Below are 21,788 nucleotides of genomic sequence, written 5' to 3' on the forward strand. Positions count from 1 at the left end.
GAATACGCTGCCCGCAGTGCTGCATAAAGCCATAAGCCACCACCGTGCACCCTCGCAGAAGCTTGCCATAGAAAAGTTGTCCAAGCATGTCATGTTTACGCATCCTTCTCCTGGTACCGCTGTTCCTCTGCTCGGGAATCTCCGGCTCATTGGCGTCATCAGCTGGATGCAGCTGCGGTGACAGCTCGACCCACGATTTCTCCTCCTTCAGCAGTGGCTCTGCTGATGAGTTGGTGCTCCTCAAGGACGCCGGGATCAGTAATGGCGTCCTCCATCTCACTGCAGACGACTCGAGGAATGGCAAGAGGTCCGGTGCCGCGCTCCTGCCAGCTCCGGTCATGCTCTGGTGCCAAGACCCCGAGGACGTGAAGCAAAACGCGTCCTTTAAAGCCTCCTTCACCATGGGCATCATGGAAAGGAGAGGAGATGGCGGCCTCGCGTTCGTCTTAGTTCCCTCCCTCAACAGCCCCCCACTTGACATCCTGGGCCTCAGCAACAACCCTTCTTCCAAGGCTACCTCTTCCTCCACTAGCAGCGGCTTCGTCACCTTCACGTTCGACACGGTGAAGCAGTCCTATGATCCTGACGGCAACCGCTCCATCATCAGCATCAACGCTGGTGTCTCCGTCTCCGACGACGTTGTTGCGCGTTCGTCTCTGAATATCACCGTCCCAACTAATCTGCAGGCCGCTACAAAAAACTTCACCGTGTGGATCGAGTATAACAATGGTGCCGGACGACATGACCGTGCCGTATCGATATATATGAATGTCCAAGGGCAGGCGAAACCGGACAAAGCCGCCATTGATGTGGCCCTCAACCTTAGTGACCACCTCCCGCAGAGAGCCTTTGTTGGTTTATTGGCTTGGACAGACGTGAGCTCCGAGCTCCAATCCGTCCTGAGCTGGAACCTGCAAGTTACTCTCCCTGGCGACGGCCCAAGCATGGATTGGAAGGTGATACTACCGGCAGTTTTGGGTGGGATTGCCTTCACTGGAATCATGAATCTTTTCGTTGCCGTCTTCTACTTCAACTCCAAGTACAATAAGCTCAAGATGGAGCTGGTCCTGTCGGAGACTCTGCGGCGGCTGCCCGGCATGCCGAGGGAGTTCAAGCACGCCACGATGAGGAAGGCCACCGACAACTTCCACGAGGCGAGGAAGCTGGGCAAAGGCGGGTTCGGAGCTGTGTACAAGGGCACACTGCGATCTGCAGGGAAGGACGGCATGGCGGCATGCGTGGACGTCGCGGTAAAGAAGTTCACCCGGAACGAGAACCGGTGCTACGACGACTTCCTCGCCGAGGTCGACATCATCAACCGACTCCGTCATCGGAACATCGTCCCGCTAGTTGGTATGTTCTTCATTCAACGATGAGATAGTTTCAAATTTCTTGTCATGCATGTGTGCTATGTGTCAGTCATTCAATCAAAGTCCTTCATCTGGTGACATGCATGCATGAAGGAAAAAAGACTCACCATTGATGAGTACACCTAATAGTAGGTAGATAGAGTCTGCAGACACTATTGTCTTACATGCATAGAGACAGAAGTCACTTTTCACATTATCTTCAGTTATAAACTGCGAGAGAAAACCGAGCAATTTTTACGTATAGAGGAGAATTGGAGGTTTTACTGGTTCCTAACGAGGTCGCTGTCATCGCCAACCTGTTCTCCCTCTAAATAGAACGAGACAGGTTTTCGTCGCAGCAAATTAAACGGGACGAATAGTCATGCATGTATGCTGTGTGTCAGTCATTCAGTCAAAGTCCTTCATCTGGTGACATGGATGCATGAAGGAAAAAAGACTCACCAGTGATGGCTACAGGTAGATAGAGTCTGCAGACACTATTGTCTTACATGCATAGAGACAGAAGTCACTTTTCACATTATCTTCAGTTATAAACTGCGAGAGAAAACCGAGCAATTTTTACGTATGGAGGAGAATTGGAGGTTTTACTGGTTCCTAACGAGGTCGCTGTCATCGCCAACCTGTTCTCCCTCTAAATAGAATGAGACAGGTTTTCGTCGCAGCAAATTAAACGGGACGAATAGTCGCATGAGTGGGACAGAAATATTAGGCCTACCAGTGCTGACTTCTAATTCCTTGGTATCGAGGATACATAAAATTATCTAAAGTTTAAAATGTTGTGACATGCATGCATGGACCATGGAGAAATCACATTGCACTAGGAAATTATCTAATTGGGTAGCCCATGGAATTGCCTGTGATTAGCGTAAAGATTAATCTAATTAAGTATATGCATGCACTGTGTTATCATGATTTTTATCGTAAATATATATTGCTTGATTATCGCTCTGTTACTGTTATGCATTCTACTTAAATGGACATTCATATCTAGGTCTACACAATAATGAAAGTCCCATTTGTTTGGGCTCTACTGTTGTTACTTTGCTCTATTTTATATACATATCACACTCCATATGCTTCTGTTCCTACTTCCTCAACATCCCATCTACTATGGTTGCATTTTCCAATCCAATCTCCTTCCTAGTGTTACAACCTTGAGCAAGATGTTTCAAGCCTTGTACAACTTTGATCGTGTGAGTTGTTTGATATAAATAAAATCAATCACTTTGTGAAGTAGCGACATTTAGAATGGATTGTTTTTTAAGGTTCCAACTGCTTGCCAAGTTCTATTGACACTTGTATTGACTGACTTATTGCCAAACTCAAGTCGTTGTCTCGGTCATATGGAATATAAATACAACTTTAGAACACAAGTTTTACTTTGCTACTTGAAGCTGAACTTGTGGACTTCTTTGTTAGCGTCACAATTCACATTAAAAGGTTTGACGACTATCTAGGATGACCAAGCCTAACATAGAAAAAAATATGACAAGAAATAGTACCAAGGTACATGCATGTACGATATACTTTGATTGATTTTTTTTTTGAACCTGGGTGTGCTGAATTCACATTTGCTGACAAATCGTCAGCCACAATTACAAGAATGTTCTCCGGGACGTCGTCGCACGTAATGTGCTCCTCACCCTCAACACAACACAAACCCAGAATGGCCAGCTCATGAGCGGCTCGATTACAATTGCGCGAATTAAAAACACACTGAAAGCTTAACAAGTTTGAATCCACTAGTGACTTCACCTCTTCTAACAGCCCTGCTGAAGCGGAGTGAGAAAATTGGTCTGTCACAATTGCTTGTTGCACCATGGACGCATCTGTCTCCAGGATAAGTCGGCGAACACCAGCATTATAGCCACTTGCAGGCCGTGGAGACATGCGATCAATTCAGCTTGAAAGGCACTCAACAGATGGTTCACCCGTCCCGATCCAGCAAGAACAACGTCGCCGTCGCTATCTCTGACGATGAAGCCTCAGCTCCCGCTCATGTTCCTTGATTGGAAGGCTGCGTCACAGTTTAATTTCAGGACTCCTGGCGGCTTGGACCAGTACTCCCTTCTCCTCTCATTGGTCCGGGGAATATGACGCAGTAGCTGATGGAATTCATTTGTGTAAATTTTGATGGCCTTAACCAGCGCCTCCGGACTCCTCCTCCTTCCCTCCTCTCTGATTTGGTTCCGCTCAGCCCAGATGAACCAGATGGCAGTAATCGCCAAAAGCCGAATGTCTTCCTTTTGATTCAGGATGATCTCAATGGCTTCCTTGGCGTCTGTAGCTCCCGCCAATTTTTCCTGTACCCGATCAAGCCAGAGACCACTCCATATCTGCCTGGTAGCTTGCACTTTGAGAATAGATGAGCACCGTCTTCGATGAAGCGCTCACACACCGGGCATTTGGTATCCAACTTCATACCTCTCCTCGCAAGATTGGACCGAAGAGGATGACTATTGTGAGTGAATCTCCATAGAAAATGTTTAACCTTGTTTGGGCATCGCAGCTTCCAAATTCTATCCCACACTGGGTCTAGGTTGCCACTGCTCCCTCCCTGATCACCACCTCTTGTTGAGCTGCGCAGAAACTTAGCGCGACAGATTTTATACGCACTTCTAACACTGAAAAGGCCATGCTCATCAAAGTGCCAGGCGAGCAAATTATCACGCTCCTCATGGATCGGCAGTGCTAATATAAGATTTGCATCCTCCTCCCAAAAGATTTCATTAACCAATTCAACATCCCAGCCCCCCGTTTTAGGATTCATCAACTCATCTACATCAGTTAGAATGCAACCTCTTCTAGGAGTAATTGGCCTCCAGGAGTCACCCCTTGGTAGCCATGGGTCACTCCAAATTTTCAGATTTCGACCATTACCAACCCTCCAAATGATACCCTTTTTCATCAATTCAATTCCTCGCAGGACACTTCTCCAAGTGTAAGACATCCCTCCTTTTGGCCCAGCCTGCAGCACAGATGTATTGGGGAAATACTTAGCCTTGAGAATTCTTGCATATAACGAATCAGGATTTTGCCACAGTCTCCAGCCCTGTTTAGCCAACATTGCCCAATTAAATGCATAAATATCTCTGAAACTCAACCCGCCCTCGTTCTTGGATTTCATCATCTGATCCTTGCTGAGCCAGTGTATCTTGCGCTTACCCTCCTGTTGGTTGCACCAGAAGCGGCAAACCATACTGCTAATCTCATCACAAAGAGACTTAGTTATATCAAAACATCCCATCGCAAAGGTGGGAATGGCCTGTGCCACAGCCTTGATCAAAATCTCCTTTCCTACCAAAGATAAAAAATTCTCCTTCCATCCCTGGATGCGATTCCAGATTCTATCCTTCAAGTAGGCAAACGTGTTTCCTCTTGATCGACCAACATGCACGGGAAGGCCTAAATATTTCTCACTCATGGTCTCCCTATTCACTTGCAACGTGGTACAAACCTCCAGTTTTTGTGGCGGCTTTGTGTTCTTGCTGAAAAGCACTGCTGACTTTGCCTTGTTAATCATCTGCCCCGAACACCTTTCATACAAATCCATGATTTCCTGTAGATGATGAGCATCCCCTTCATTTGCACGAATTAAATTTAGAGAGTCATCGGCAAATAGAAGGTGGGATACACTAGGTGCTGCATGACAAATTTTCACTCCAGCAATCTGTCCAACTTGCTCAGCCTGCTGTAATAATGCCGAAAAGCCTTCTGCGCATAATAAAAACAAGTAGGGTGACAACGGGTCCCCTGCCTTAAACCTCTCTCCGGTTTGAATTTTTCAGTGAGGTCCCCATTAACCTTAATACAATATGAGACTGATGTAACACACTCCATTATCAGTCGGATCCACTCTTCTGCAAACCCCAATCTCCTCATCATTGCTTCCAAAAAATTCCATTCAACACGGTCATAAGCCTTACTCATGTCAAGCTTCAAAGCAGCATAGCCCAATTCCCCTTCTCTTTTGTTTAACAGATGGTGCGTCAATTCATAAGCAATCAGCATATTGTCCGATATCAATCTTCCAGGGACAAAAGCACTCTGTGAGGGGGTGATTATCTCATCTAGCACCCCCTTAGCCTTCCCGACAAAACCTTCGAAACCACCTTGTAGACCACATTACAGAGGCTGATGGGCCGTAGATCAGTAACTCTCTATGGTTTCTCAATCTTTGGGATCAAGGCGATCACAGTATCATTCCACCCATCGGGGATTTCTCCCCCATTTAGCACTTGTAACACCTCTGAAATCATCTTCCCTCCCACGATATCCCAGCAATTTTTGAAAAAGACTGAAGGCATACCATCCGGGCCTGGTGCCTTCTAGTCACCGATTGAATCAAGTGCATTTTTATCTCCTCTTCGGTAAACTCCTTCATCAAAAAATCATTCATTTCAGCGGAGATACGGGGCTGTACAGCAGCAAGGAGCTGCTGCATCGGCCCCTCCTCTACCACGCAGCCAGACCTGAAAAGTTGTTTGAAGTGGTTAACGATAAAATTCTTTTTTTCTCCTTCCTCCTCCACCCAACACCCATCCTCCTTCAATAGCCGACCAATTCTATTTCTTCTCATCTTCTCCGAACAAACCTTATGGAAATAGCTGGTATTTCTATCACCAAAATGGAGCCAGTTAACATGTGCCCTTTGTTTCCAATATGTATCAATTTGCTCCTCCAGGAGATCAACTTTGAAACTCCACACAGCCTCACAGCCGACCGAAGTGTCATTTAGGGGGGCTCTGCGCCACCTTTTCGGCTCCTTCTTCACCTTCTTCAAGCGTTTCTCCAAATCCCCCAACACATTAACACTCCACTCCTTCAAGCCCGCCACTACACCTTTTAGATGATCACTAAAACTATCTCCAGCGCCACTAGAATTCCACCTAGCTTCAAAAACATTTTTGCACTCCTCCTCCTGTAACCATCCGGCCTCAAATTTGAAGGAGCTCCCTGGGTCCTCTGACCCCCCACGGCGGCGTACTCTCCGTAACAATGATCACTGGTCTATGATCTGAATGGTACAGGTCTCCATTTCTCACGTGAACCAAAGGAAACGGTGTAGCCACTCAAAATTAGCAACAGCTCTATCCAACCGTTCTCTTATGTGAGTGTTCCCCTTTGTTTGTTTATTCCTCCAGGTGAAGACATGCCCTCAAACCCCAGATCATGGAGATCACCCAACTCCAGTGCTCGTTTAAAGCGAACCATCCATGATTGTGCCCGTTGAATACCCCCCTCTTTCTCATAGTGGAACAAAATTTCGTTGACACTACTGCACTCGGACCTTTCACAGCCACGTCGTAACCCTCATCGCAGCCGTATTTCGGCCTCGGCGGTAAGCTGTCAACAGTGATGGTCATAGCCTTTACCGTCGGCATCTGGGACCGACTGCGGTGTACACTAACACCGACGTATTGACTTATGATCTGTCCGTGATTAGGTTCTTACTTCCGTTGCATTAGAGCACGACCCGGCTATGGATGTACACTAACACCGCCGCATTGGCAAACGATCCACCTATGTCGAGGCTATCAAAACCATCATGTAGGCACATCAACCGCCTGTGTAGTGGTCATCAGCATCGTCGCCTTGTACTTCGACCCGACTGTCAGCGGTGTGGGTTCACTGTCGTTTCGACGGCTGAGACACCTGTGTAGAGGTTAACACCACCATCGCTTCAACGTATGATCGGCTAGTACAAAGGTCATGATCACCGTCGTCTTACACCACGATCCGCCTTTGATGATCCTTTAGTCGGTGTCGGGTTACTAAAGGATTTGGAGGTGATATACTTTTGATCCCTGCCGTATCATACGTATAGTGACGGTGGTGATAACAAAACAATGAACGACGCTTACATCCAACAGCGATAGAAATTCATCTGGTTTCACAATAGATACTAATTCAGCTGGGCCCTTAATAGCTTCATGAACATAAAGCATACAGATATATAATTATTACATCCATAAATTATGTTCACAAACAAGAGTACTTTTTACAATAACAATGGACGCTACCATAACATATTTCTCAACTGATATCCTAACAAAAGCGGTACATAGAGCATACCAAAGGTACTGATGTATACAGACTTACATAACGAAACGACGTAGCTGTGCTCCTTCTATGTGGAACTCCTGCTTGCAAGGTAAAATGAATATAATTAGTACATCCTTCGGATTGGTAGCCAATGCACCATGGAACCCCTCTTATTCATCTCTGATCCACAACCTAAACAAAGCAGCAGAAGTAATAATATTGAACATACCATTCCTTTAGTTAACAAGCCAAAATTAGCCTATACATACATAGAATGAAAATAACTCCCTACCTGAACAAAGACTGTCATGACTACAAAATATAGGAAATGCACCTTTACTGCTCTGCTAATGACACCATGAACAAGGAAACTTAAGAAAGATAGTAAGGCATGTTAATATGAAATCACCCTCTTGATCTACAAAAGTGGATGACACGGGCATGGATGACATGAATATTTCTACGGTCCATGTCATATGCAATCAATGTTCTATCCTTCCCAACAAGGAAAATAAAATTTCATTCTGGGTGAACTATAATCACTCTGTACTCCTGATCACAAAGCTCAGAACCAACTTTAATATTCATGTGTCCAAATAATTCCTCCGTGTCCACAACATGCTTCAAACTCCAGTTATCAGTACCATAGTCTTTAAGTATCCACACTAAAAGCCAAGACCTATTGCAAAAATCAGCACAACATACACACAGGTGATCCTGAGCTTGATTGATGGACATTTCAGCACCACCTGGTTTACGAATTGTCCTCCATGTCTTTACCTCTATATCCACAGCAACTATCGCAGAGTACTCAACCATGTGCATAAAACCATTAAGAAAAACACTACTCGATTTTGAACGTAGAACAATACTACCCTCGCCCCATTCAGATTCCTTAAAGATTCATGCTTCAGTTTTAGATGAGTAGATCTCCACACCTGTGCATGCACCCTCCACCTCAACAAATTCAATCACATGGAAGTGCGAGGACGTTGGGTCGAAAACATAAGCGAGCCTGACTAATAGAATGGATGCTACATGGTAGTACATGCCATTTATGGGTCACTAGATTGCAGACTACATAGCGCTGTAATCTATCAGGCTTGGCACACCAGCAAAGGACGAGACCGTTGCAACAATCTGAGACTAGGACTTTTTGAAGGGGGAAAGGCAAGAAGCCGATGACAGTATGTGAAAGCTTCATACGGTGATAGAAGTCGGAGATGACGCGATTCTAGGAGCGACAGACACACTTGCAGCAGCACAAGCACCGAGCAGGGAGGTGCGGAAGATGTCGGCAAGCACATCATCTGAGAGGCTGTCCACTATGTTCCTCATGTTGGGGTCCACCTTCATCTAGAAGGAAACCACCAACCGAAGAGATGAGGTTGCCTTGCCATGGAATTGCATCAATAAACATTAGTAAGGTGATGAGTTTTGAGGAGAAGGACGGCGATACAAGTAAGGCTTATTATACTTGCCTTTGGATCTGGCAGTGGTGAGCACGAGTTGCAACGCTGGTGACAGCAACAACTTGTTCGCCGGTGGATCTGTGCGGGCAATCTGGCGATGTGCACCAGTGCAGAGCAAGAGCTGAGCCGTGCTGATGAATAGGAGCGGCGATGATGAACAACAGCAACGAGGAAAAGAAAATCTATGTGTGTGGGGGAGGGAGGGCGGCAGTGGGGTGGAGGGTGCAGGGGTGGGGGTTCGGGGGGATGTTGGAGTAGGTGTTGCTTGCTCTCTACGTAACTTTTACGGCACGTGGGAATCGAACTTTCATCAGTTCCGCGCGGGAGGGTTCAAATGTGGGATTGGAAATTTTGCAACTAAACGGCGGTGAATGCACAGTACCATCACTGGCAGCTAGGTCCTATTACCACCTGGAGACCTCCGTATGATACGGTAATGAACATTAAGGCACACAATCTTAACATTTAGCATTGAAACAAAGTGAAACTACGCACTTAGAAAACTAAGAAAAGCACAATTCCAGTACTCAGATTAAAAGGAAGCCAACTTGAGTTCGATGGTGAATAATAAGGCACAATGATTTACATTGAAAGAAAGCCAAAACACGCACTTAGAAAACATAAGGAAAGCACAATGCCAGTACTCTCAGATTGAAAGGAATCCAACTTGAGTTCCATACATTTCTACCAAATAAGTAGGTGGACACTACCAAGCTAACAAGCATGCCGAAAGCTAAAATACAGATACTAATTAGGCCGACACTATGCAAAAATTAAAAGGCCTTCATATGTACATCATTGGTTGCATAATTAATCATTCTCTATGCAGATCCTATTCGACCTCTATGGGATCGTTGTGAATCTCCATAAGATTCGGTAGATCATTCTCGACCTCTATGGGATCGTTGTCAATCTCCATGTCATCCCGAGCCTTGACCACTACAACCCTGTCCACATCTATTGGTACACTTTCATTTAGCTCATCGACTTTGTTCACAAAGCACTGATTCAGTGAACCAATACTAAGGACAATAATGCCCACAAGCTGCACTCCACATATATACAAGGCCACAAACTCTAGAATGAGAAGATGCATTTTCATCTGCAGATCCAACAAAATTACTGTAGCTAGGTTGGAGGTGAAGGAGCAGAGCACACGAGAGAGCAATACAAAGGAATATAGAATTTGGTGAAGGAGCAGATCCAGTGCAGTTACCTTAGATCCAGATGGAGTAGAGAAGCAGGGACGGCATGCTAAAGATTTGTGCGCTGGCGAGGTTGGAGGTGAAGGAGCAGTGAGCACGCGAGAGGCTGCCTTTTGTTCGATGCTAGCAGGGTGAAGCAGAGCAAAGGAGCAAAGTTGGGAATGGATGGGATGAAGGTGTGGTAGGACCGTAGGAGAGTGTATATACAGTTCAATAAATTTGTTGCCCCTATACCAGGGCCCAGTGTCTAGGGAAGTAGGATGCCTCCAACACATCAATTGATACTTGGATCTACTATCATTTACAGTTCAATAAATTGAACACCTGGTTAATCACCTTGCATTTAGTTCCACAATAGTTGTACAAAAGTGATAGATTTTAGTCCGACACATCAATTGATACTTGGATCTACTATTATTTATAGTTAAATAAATTGAACACCTGGTTAATCACCTTGCATTTAGTTCAACAATAGTTGTACAAAAGTGACAGATTCCAGTCCGATACATAAATTGATACTTGAATCTACTGCGGTGAACTAAGCAACTTGTCAATGAACAAACCAAGAACTAAGGTAAGTACAAAATAGGTGAAACTAGAATAGGAAGCACATTTTTTTCTCAAAGGTATGAAATCTTCAATCATCTTTGTTGGAACCCTGGCCATTCTTCAATCTATGGCATAATCTCTTCCTCCTCCAACAAATGTTCTTCATTTGTTGTAACATTAGCCTCCACCTTCAACATGTGGGATCGTGCCACTTAAAGAACCCTCAATCTAAGTTGGGCTACGAAAAAACCCTCAATCTAAGTTGGGCTACTTAAAGAACCAAATTACCACAAGTATAGCAGGATTTCACCATTTGCATTGCGAAAATAGAATGAACAAGAAAGAAATCAAGTTACATTATTTGCCCTGCAGCATCTGTGGTACCGAAGTCCTAGGTTTCCATCACTCCATGAAATCCACCGAGGCGTCTTCAAGCCGAAGCGACACAAAAGTGGTGACTGGTATGTGTAGGGGTGGTTCTCGACATGGCACAGGATGGGCGGCCCCCTCCCATTGTAGCCTCCTCCGCTGGAAGCCGGTGTTCTTCTCACAACGATGCCCTAGGATGGTGCCGACCACTGGGAAGAGTTGGAGCTAGATGGAGCCATGGAGCAGTTAGGGTTCAAAGTGCTACACACTCTGAGTGAAGAGGTCGGCTTAGGTCTTTGTCTATGCTTTGCCTCCCACCAAGGCGCCAAAACATCTTTCAAAACCCTTGCACTCCCGCCAAGATGAAATGCTATGTCACCGGCAGTTCAGGGTACTATCCGCTTGTAAAAGAAGGCCTATTTTGGATCCTCTGTGCTTACATAGAGGTGTACACGTGGACCACAATCAAGACCAACTGATTGAATTAATAATTCAACTAAAGTAATAGTTCAACGATTATACAGTACGCATACATACTAATCTAGAGGTTTCATCAGTACATATAAACTTTATTAACATAAAAGTTTCATAAATTCTAAGACTTAATGTCGGATGGGTTGATAGTTGCTAAGGTTGACAAATTAGTTGATGCGGTCCCAAAAGCCAGAGGTAGTGAACCGTAGCGAAGATGACAGCATCTCCGTCCACGGACACATTGTATCTATAAAGTATGTCTACTTCCTGTCCAATCCTACAAAGCACAAAAATCTCTTCACAAACAGGGTCGTGAATGATTCTTATCAAATTTTATGGTCCGAGAAGGTGATGAACAGTGGCTTCAATAATCAACAATCGGTCTAGGTGAATGCTCCATCCCCAAGTAGCAAACAACATTAGCTGGGGTCCTGCTGCCACCCCTAGCCACCAAAACACAAGGTTGCTCGCATTGAAATAGCTTCTTTCGAAGTAAGACATCTGTTGCAATGAAAAAAATTCTAATATGAACAAAACTGATACCGAACCCAAAACCAATTGAAACCAAATGCAAACAGTGGGGTGACCAAATCCATCTAACCTTCACGGGGCGTTGTCCATGACGACAATGCAAGGTGCTCGAGGTAGGGCAAGTACAGGCGACGGGTCAAAATGAAGATAAAGCAATGGGTGGGGAGAATGAAGATGCAGCAACAATGGGTGGGAGAACTAATTCGTATTGGATGTTTTTAGTTGGTCGAACCGCCGCCAAGGAGCCGACAGGACCCGAGGGGAGTTGGGAATGGGCCGGGCGCTTCTAGGTTTGTTGCCAAATGGATGGTCCAGATTGATCGGCAGCAAGAACGGACAGCACGGGATAAGTTAAACAGTGTACGTATTAAGCCGACCATTGCCAAACTAATCCAACGCTATAATATGACGATTGTTAGCGGTTAAACTGCTTTTAGATTCTCCCGGAAACAATCGCAATCGTACGTTATAGTTTTTCCCTTTTCATTCACAAATATACTGAAAAATTAAAAACATTCGTCGAGAGATCAAATCCGTGCACTGGCATTTGGAAGTAGTATTGGAAAGAACTTGGTTTGCATTGCATATAAAAAAAGGTGGCATTAAAGAGATCAAATCTGCGCGAATAGAATTTTTTTCATTGATTGATTATATATATCTAACATATAGATACAATTTGGACAAGTATATGATTGTACTCGTCCGGAAGCATAATAACTAACCTAAACTATTAAAACTACTTATACTAACTATAAACTACTTAATCCTCGCTCGCTTGGGAGGAGGCGAGGCGAAGTCGGAGTCGTCGTCATCATCTTCGGCATCGGCGTCGGCATCGTCCTCATCCTCATCCTCCTCCTCTGGGTCCTCCTTATCAGAGCTCCACGGAGGACTATAATTAGACATCCCGTCATTAGAGGAGACATTCTCCTCGGAGGAGTGGAGGGAAGGCAATTCATCCTTGCTGGACAACGGACTGCTTGAAAACTTGATGGGGCTGTCCGACATTTTCTTCGTAGATTGGAAGAGAAGGGAATGATGGATGAAGAAGAGGATTCGTATCAGAGGGCACCGGGCTAGAAGTATATGTAGAGCAGTGGGTACATGGCTCTTAGGCTTCAGGCAGCAGAAGTAATGGCGATTGGACGGTTTTGGAAGTTGAGGCAATTCAACACTCAAGCTGAATTTACCGCCAGTTGACCAAACACTACTTTAGGGCCTGCGGGCAAAATGTGTATCCCAGTCAGCCCGGCTTTTCATGTGACGGAGAAAATTCAACCCCAATACCACTGCCACATCTATCATTAACACATCGGTGGTATAAGTCTGAACTGCCGGTTTTAGTCCTAGGAGGCCTCGCTATCGTTCCAACCCATAGTGCAAGTATCACATCGTCGCTTCAATCGCTACAGCAGTAAAAGTGGCGACAATGATAAATCTAATGTGAAATCACCCGCACACAACCAGGGCTGCCCATTTTGTTGTTGTGTGGCTAGATCTTCCAACAATAGCCACGTTTTGTACTTCATCCCCTCATGCGGTTCCCCATAAATTCCTGTAAACCACCAAGGATCACCCTGTGTCTCCGAGATCTCCATATCACTATGGTTTTTAGATTTACTCTTCAAAACCATACTGAGCCCATCTCCATATCACTATGGTTTTTAGATTTACTCTTCAAAACCATACTGAGCCCCCCCCCCCCCCCCCCCCCCCCCCCTCCACAACACTGCTATTCCCCCGCCTTTTCCTTCACAATCCACCACCTCCATATTTTCCAAACCCAACTTCATTCGTAAGAAACACATCCTCTTCTCATCGGATTTTGTTTCTAACAAGAACAACACGTTCGCCCTTTCCAACTTCTGACAATTCATCCACCAATGCGATTCATAGCAAGGCATAGATCGGAATTGTATTGCAGATGAGAGCTGTTTAAATTAAGGACATGTGCAATAATTGTTTTTTACACAAAAACAAGCAGGATTAGATTTTCCCAGAATTTGTATAAGGGGCTGTTTAGATCCCTTCATTTTAAAGGAATTGGATTCTACTTAATGGATTAGGCTATTTGGCTTGGAATTTGAGATTCCATAACTTTTTAAAGTTCACATATAAGCCTATCTCAATTTCATAGGATGGGAGATGAAAATCGTTTCTATAGATCGACATGCTATGTTTCTACGCTGTAACTTATAGTACGCTCTTCAACTCGCTTTTCTATAACCGTAACTTATAGTACGCTCTTCAACTCGCTTTTCTATAGTAGAAATGCAACATATAAGCATCTCCCTTGCATAGCTAATAATTGTATACAAATATATTTCATATACAACCATATTAGCTTAATTAATATGTGTCGAAATTAGAATTTATTAGAATGAATTTAGTTCCAAGGATCCAAATGGGCCATAGTGTTTGTTTTAGACAATCATTTTTTGACAATTTCATCCTCTTCCAGCATATACATAGTTTTAGTTTAATTTGTTATGCATGTTTACGTCCTTAAATTTTTGTCTTAATAATATAATAAAAGAAGCTGAGATAAACAACCAGCTTTGAAATCGGATAAAGCGTAGTCTATACATGGCAAATCTGCCTACTCACCGTCCCTTGCTGACAATATATAACCACCTGTATACACTACTACTAAAAGCCTTTTCGGAGGCAGTCAAAACGTATTTTCAGAGATGAGTAGCATGCTCGTTTCTTTTTGTGGAGATCGCCAAACAAAATCATGAAAGGAATCTAAAGAGTGGTGGGTACATAAATGAGCTGAGTAGTTCGCAGATCGTCTTGTATGCATCAGTCTGAAGGACTGAAGCTTGCCACCAACTCTTCCACCTCGTTCAGAATTGTCGCAATTTCCTAGCGATGTGTACCCCTGTTCTTTCAAAGAGAAACCATCACCTAGCAATCTGTCTCGGCTACAATATGGTCTTGAGTGTCTACCGGAATAAGACGGACCCCTTCTTTAAGGGCCTCTGCTTCAGCTAATAAGGCTGAACCAACTGAGCTCAAATGTCGCGTAGAGGCCACTCGCAATTGGCCTGAGCTACCGCGCACCACTGCTCCAACTGCGCCCTCACATGAGTCCTGCACAAAGGCCCCATCTATGTTAACTTTCAGAAAAACTTATCCGGCTTCCTCTATTTCTCATCTTGCTAAGTTGATTGTCTCCTGTCTTCTAGAGTTTGAGAGCCAGTTGATAGGTGGAAGCGTGCCTTCAGTGCCCACTCCACCGCCAGCCTTGATTCGATCGGTGATTTTCTATGTCGCCGATCATTCCTGGCGTTCCAGAGCGACCACATACCACACAAGATCACTTCCCGGTTTCTATCTTTACAACAAGAAGTATCCAACAAGTCCCTAGTCCAGGTTCTTGGGTTTAGTTTGGGGACTTTGATGCCCGTGAGAGATTTAAGCTTCGCCCAAAAAGTGATAGCATACGTACACTGTGTCAACGACTCCTCATCATTGACACATAAACCGCACACATCTAATATGTCGATGATGGAGATTTGCTCTACAAGGTATAAAGTCATGGGATACTCTCCACGAGAAAACCTTTACCTTGGGTGGCACTTTGCATCTCCATGCTCACTGCCAATGAGGATCATTCAGAGCCCCGGCCGAGTGAGAGGCAGCGCCTACTCCATGATCCTGCTCTTGCACTTCCTGTTCCACCAAAAGGTGATAGGCTGAACGGACTGAGTAAATGCGGTGACGCTCTCCCGAGAGAGCCCAGAAATCCTCCTGCCTTCTTCCTAGTGGAATTCTTCTGACTGCTTGTGCATCCATATGTAGCAAGTTTCTCTTAAGAGCCGCATCATTCCAAGCCCGACCATCAGCATATAGGAATTCGCTAACCTGTACTGCCGACGCACCTGGCTTAGAGCAAATGGGCCAACCACCGACTGCTCCTGGAATCCAGCGATCATGCTATATATTTGTGGACTCGCCGTTGTCGATGCAGCGCACCAGTCCGCACTGCAAGGCTTTCTTGCCCAACAAATAGCACGCCAAGTAGAAGATGAGTTCTCCTTCTTTGTGGCCGACAGGAAATCTCCATTGGGGTAGTACTTCCCCTTAATTACCCGCGCACATAAAGACTTAGGGCATGGACAACCCATAGACAGGTGTTCGTCTCTAAACGCCTCGAATCTATCATACAGACAGGTATAAAGACAGGTCATATATACAACTCACAGACATGGGGTCGGTCTCTAAACTGTTTAATGCTTTGCATGTAGTTAGGATCACCTATAAATAAATTTTTGTATACCATTATGTGCCTATTTGATAGAAAATGTATCAAGGATAAATAAGAGCAACATGATTACAATATTTTTAAAAACCATCAATATAATAATTATATTTCATATAGATGCAACGTCTTTTATCTAATTTCCTTTGTTTCCATAGCGTTGCCATATGTGCTCGATTAGATCCTTCTTGAGTTTCCTATGTGTTGGCCGAGCTTTGATAGTGGAATTTCTATGAAGTACCTCTGCGAAGGTAGGATTAGGGTTGTGACTTGTACGCACTTCAGGTGGGAGCACTGTCATCGCACTTGGATTCTCATTCAAATCCAAGACTTCTCTAATTGAATCCTTCTCAACTTCCACTATCATATTGTGAAGGATAACACAAGCTTACATTATGTTGATAACGTCCCCTTGCTTCCATAACCTTGCTGGTCGACGAACAATATCAAAGCGTGATTGCAGCACACCAAATGCGCACTCGACACCAAATTCAGAGTTACTGAATATGTAGAAACCTGAGCAGAGACACGAACAAAGAAAAGAGCTCTATTCAGAAGCAACAACAGTTCGAAGTCGAAGGAGCAATTGCATGGGCAAAACCTAGCAGCCCATGGCCATTCAGAGTTCTCTATACAAGACATTGAATTCATAGTTGGCATAATTCAGGAAAGCAGTCCACAACGATTTTGCATAATTCAGGAAAGCAGTCCATAATTACAAGTGTTGTGATTACCATGATTGTCCCAGGTGCTGACCGCCCAAATGCAAGCGAAATCGAATCACTGCTAGTTGCATCCTATCAAGCTAGAGATGGTGAAGTGAGGAATGAAAACCCACCTCCGGCAGATGCATCTATGGAGTAGGCCATCGTTGCCACACCCTTGTCGTTCCATGCTGAGGCCAAGTCATTGCTCTTCCTTGCCGACGACAACGCAGACATCTCGGGCGACACCGGCGACGAGGATGCTGGTGGCCGGTGCTGAAGAAGAACCGATGGGGATGGGGGACGAGATCGAGGACACCGGGGACATATGCTGGAGATGGATTTTGCCGCGCAGTACATCCTGTGCGCGCCCAATGCAGAGACCATGAGCGCCCGCGTGGGATCCGAGCACGCCGTCGACTCGAGGGGGCGAGGTCGTACAGCGTAGCTGACCCCGTCGATTGGGCCTCGGAGCACGGGCCTTCATCGTCGCTTCGCGAGACGACGGGGAGACCGTCTCTTAGCAGAACGGAGGGGATTTTTGTAAACTTGCCAAGATAGAGACGGGGAAAGGACGACCGCTGTACGTGCCCTTAGGATTGGACATTAGCTGCCACCCTTGCTTTACCAACATAGACGGTACCAAATGCCTATCTCGTATAAATCACTTTAAAAAACAAAAAAAAAAGTCCCCCAGTGAGCACACTGCCACCAAGGCCATTCAGCTCGCTATCACTGTAGCCATCGTCACTCCTGAAATTCACCGTCGTAGCCGTCGTTGATGCTGAAGCTCTCGTGATGCCCCATCGCAACTGCCGTTGACGCTGCTGCTCCCAAGACATGCTGCCGCAGCCGCCGTTGACTGCCGTGGCTCCTGAGATGTGTCGTCACAGCTACGATCGATGCTGTAGCATTTGGATATTAGATCTGGGCAAATGGATCCGCATCTAATGTGCCTCCTCCGGGCATAGGCGGCGCCCCGTGTGATGCCTCCGGTCATAATGCTGCAAGTGGCTACCTCCAAGCCGCCTCTAGATCCACGCGTCTGTTTCTCATCCATGAACGAGCGGCTCTAGGCCGCGTGGCCATGCCTCTTCCCCCTCTACATCGGTGATGCTAGGGTTGCGGGTGACGGAGGGAGAAGATAGGGAAGGGAAGGGGTAGTGAGAGGAGGCGGCGTTGGGAGATGGAGAGAACGGAGAGATGATGAGAGGAGGCTGCGTTGGGAGGGAGATAAATGAATGGGCTAGGGTTCCTATCGTGTATATATACTGAGATGGGTCAAATTGGCTGGGCCTCTATCGCATCTGGAAATGATCCTTATTTTCAGAGGTGGTAATTTTTTTGAGTGTCTCTGAAAATAGATTGACTGTCTCCAAAAATAGCCGTGTATTTTAGGAGGCATGGACATGTTTTTGTCCACCTCTGTGTATCAAATGGGTTGTTTCCTAAAACTATTTTTACAGTAGTGATAAAATAAGAGTACATATAGAGTTGATTAATGGCACCAAATTGTAGAGTCTAAGCTGCTGGTCAAATTAACTTTCATGGAATTGGAAAGAGCAGTAGATTGCCATTTTCATTTTGTGCAAATGAAACATTAGCTCATTCAAGTTTCACACTCCTACAAATATATATTCTGGACTCATGCATGCTAGAAATTAATTAAGAGTTTGACCATGTATTTTAAAGTGTTTTTCCAGGTTGGTGCTACGAGAAGGGGGAGCTCCTGCTTATCTACGAGTACATGCCTAACGGCAGCCTTGACCATCACTTGTTTCCCAAGGAACAAGCAGGACGCATCCTCGGATGGACTACCCGCTACGGCATCATTGTGGATGTAGCTGCGGGGCTCCACTACGTCCACCACGAGCATGAGCACATGGTGCTCCACCGTGACATCAAAGCCAGCAACATCATGCTGGACTCCACCTTCCATGGCCGCCTCGGCGATTTCGGCCTCGCGCGCATCGTGAGTCTCGACAAGAACTCCTACACTGACCTCGGGGTCGCCGGTACATGGGGTTTCATCGCGCCGGAGTACTCGGTGAGCCGAAAGTCAACCCGCAAGACAGACATCTATGCGTTCGGAGTGCTGACCCTTGAGATGGTCACCGGGAGGCGAGCTCTCAGCGCCTTCCAAGACACGTTTCAGCTGCTCACTGACTGGGTCTGGAGGCTTCACCGGGAAGGAAGACTGCTAGAAGCAGTCGACAAAAATGTCATCTCCACGGAAGGGTATGATGCGGATGGCGTCACCCGGTTGCTGCTCTTAGGGTTAGCATGCACCAACCCCAACCCGTTGGATCGTCCTAGCATGACCGAGGTGATGCTGGTCGTCGCCAAGTCGGTGCCAGCGCCCAACGTGCCACTTGAAAAGCCAACGTTTCTGTGGCCACCGGAAGAAGGGATCCTTCACAGCAGCTTCGATGACATCACAGAGATGAGTGATCTGCATGAGAGTCATTTGGAGGAGACATCAAGCAGTGATGCGCTGGCTGCAAGCGCCATCATCAGGCGCAAGGCACGGGCTCAGTCGGTTGAGTTGTACTGCCTGTGAATCTGTGATTGTGCCAAAGAGTCTTCCACTACGCGAGAACTGATAATCACTACTGGGTAGGAAGCAACTGCCATTGTCGGCAGAGGTTAATTGGCAGAGATAAGGATATCCTATCACTGCCGGTTTGGCGACCCGACAGTGATAATAGACACAACACTGTTAGGTCAAAGAATCACCTGGCAGTGATATGGTCGGCTATCATTGCCGGGTTGGCTTATCAACCGCCAGGGATATATTGAGCATGCACTCATCTGATACTGTATATTACATACAATCTATGATCTCTAAGGAACTCCAGAATAATGTTTTGAAACTTCGTTTTACCTCAAGGATCACGTATATCTCTATCTCTAGTCTCCATTTTATTATTCTATTTGTTGATATATGTTTAGTGACATACAGTCTTTGATGTGTCTAATGCAGTGTATTAACGACCATGCGCCTAGCCGTCTGCCATTCCATTAACAAAATGGACTCTTTTTGCTCTTGAGAGAGTAAACGAGACCTCTTAATATTCTTATTGTTTACTAGCGTATATAGAAATTCTTATTGAGTTGTATGCAGCAACTAGTTTAATACAAATCTTAGATTGACAGGGAAAGCTCGACAATTTACTTATACTTTAATACTACTCCCCGTATACAGGCTCCCTCTGGACTCTAACATGTTAATAGGAGTTTGCTATAACTTTCAAATTATTTTATTTAATTTCCTTGCCTGGATGCAAGCTCGAGACCTCTGAACATGATGCCATAGGATTCAAACTAATGAGCTGCATTCAATGACCATTTCAATCTAAAAATTTAAACTGGTAGGAAAATATGGGCAATTCATTTATACTTCAACAATACTTAAGTCCCTGTTTAGCGAACCTCTTGTTCTTAATTGGATCCTAGCCCAATAAAATTTAACCCTCACCGGCCTCACCCCTCGGTCTCTCTCCCCTACTACCTCACTCATCTACAACATTCCCACCAGGACCACCGACTCCCATCTCTATCCTCAATGCCTTGTCAATTCGAACTCAACACAGCGCGCCCTCACCGCACCCAACTTTCACTCCACTAATACATAAATGATTTCGCGAGGCACTGGCCTCAGATTAACGGAGGCAGGCACAATAGAGTGCCACCTCTGTTAATCGATACCAGGGCCCACGGCCAAGTGCCTGCCTAGGTTAATTGTTAACGGAGGTAGCCACCGTAAGGCAACCACCTCCATTAGTTCCCCTAATGGTGACGGACGCCTTATGGCAACCGCCACCATTAATGTATTAACCGAGGCGGCCGCCTTTACATGACCGCCTCCATTAATGGTCTATTAACGGAGGCGGACAGCTTCACCTCGGTTAATAGATTAACGGAGGCGATTCTGCTAAAGTGCCTGCATTCGTTAATCTGTGCCTATAAATGCAGCCCCAAACCAACTTCATCTTCTTCCTCCATGAGCCCACCCTCTCAATTTGATGGGGTTTAAGCTCTATACCTCCAAAAATTTACCATTTTTTGGGGGAGGAGTTTTGCTCTTGGATTCCTTGAAGGAGGACACTGTAGGAGGTTGCTATGCACTCCCACATCCATATTCTGCTCTCTTTTTCAAATTTTGGGTTATCTAGATCAAGAACTATATCTATGGTTGAGCGAGAAAACAAATCTATGCTTGAAATTTTTTGTAATACTGCTATACTTATGTCTTGTTTGCTACATGTGCAAGGTTAACTGTCATGGAAAGGTCAAAATGTAACGGATATCGAGGCTATCACTGTCATGGGGTTGTCGAAGTAGTAGCTTCGAGGCCCTCAGGAGCGCACCGAGCAACTCCTCTTCAGGATCATGTTGAGTGACACATAGTATTCCAATTTTTATTCCAACATCGAACCAGCAGATGGAACTCAATTGATACAATTATGTACAAATTAACTAGACTTCCTAGTACAAGTTTTACTTCTCGCTCCATCTAGTGGACGCAGTCTTTACTACACTATGGTTCACTCTCATAGTCGCTCCATCAAGGAATCCAGAGTTAACTTGTAGCACGCTTGGAGTCACACCCATTCCAAGTGCTACTATGCAGCGGCGGTCGAGCTAGTGCTCAACACAGTCTACAACGTACCTGCAAAACAACTTAACGACTGCACCGTGAGTACATTGTGTACTCGCAGGGCTTAATTCCAACATATAGTATTTGTTGGATGCATAGGGTGATTATTGGACATTTGTATGATTGCAGAAAGCAATGATGT

At 45.3% G+C, this 21,788-nt stretch overlaps 1 protein-coding gene across 2 annotated transcripts; it reads left to right on the forward strand.

The window, feature by feature from the left end:
- Positions 1-52: 52 nt before the first annotated feature.
- LOC136494275 (probable L-type lectin-domain containing receptor kinase S.5) lies at positions 53-20,102 on the forward strand. Of its 2 annotated transcripts, XR_010768548.1 has the most exons (3): positions 53-1,353; positions 18,690-19,882; positions 19,970-20,102. XR_010768548.1 is itself a non-coding variant. In XM_066490444.1 (2 exons), exons 1-2 carry the CDS (start codon positions 87-89, stop codon positions 19,544-19,546), a joined length of 2,124 nt encoding a protein of 707 aa, XP_066346541.1. In that variant the 5' UTR covers positions 53-86; the 3' UTR covers positions 19,547-19,945. The 2 variants fall into 2 exon arrangements, 1 of the variants encoding a protein (XP_066346541.1); XM_066490444.1 differs by lacking the exon at positions 19,970-20,102 and having other exon boundaries at positions 18,690-19,945.
- The last annotated feature ends 1,686 nt before the right edge of the window (positions 20,103-21,788 follow it).

This window comes from Miscanthus floridulus, chromosome 11 (assembly GCF_019320115.1).
Source record: "Miscanthus floridulus cultivar M001 chromosome 11, ASM1932011v1, whole genome shotgun sequence".
NCBI lineage: Eukaryota > Viridiplantae > Streptophyta > Magnoliopsida > Poales > Poaceae > Miscanthus > Miscanthus floridulus.

Excerpts from the sequence above, each read along its gene's own strand:
- LOC136494275 (XM_066490444.1), top strand. The coding sequence starts at position 87 with ATGTCATGTTTACGCATCCTTCTCCTGGTACCGCTGTTCCTCTGCTCG. Across the intron at positions 1,354-18,689 it reads GAACATCGTCCCGCTAGTTG|GTTGGTGCTACGAGAAGGGG; the intron begins GTATGTTCTTCA and ends GTGTTTTTCCAG.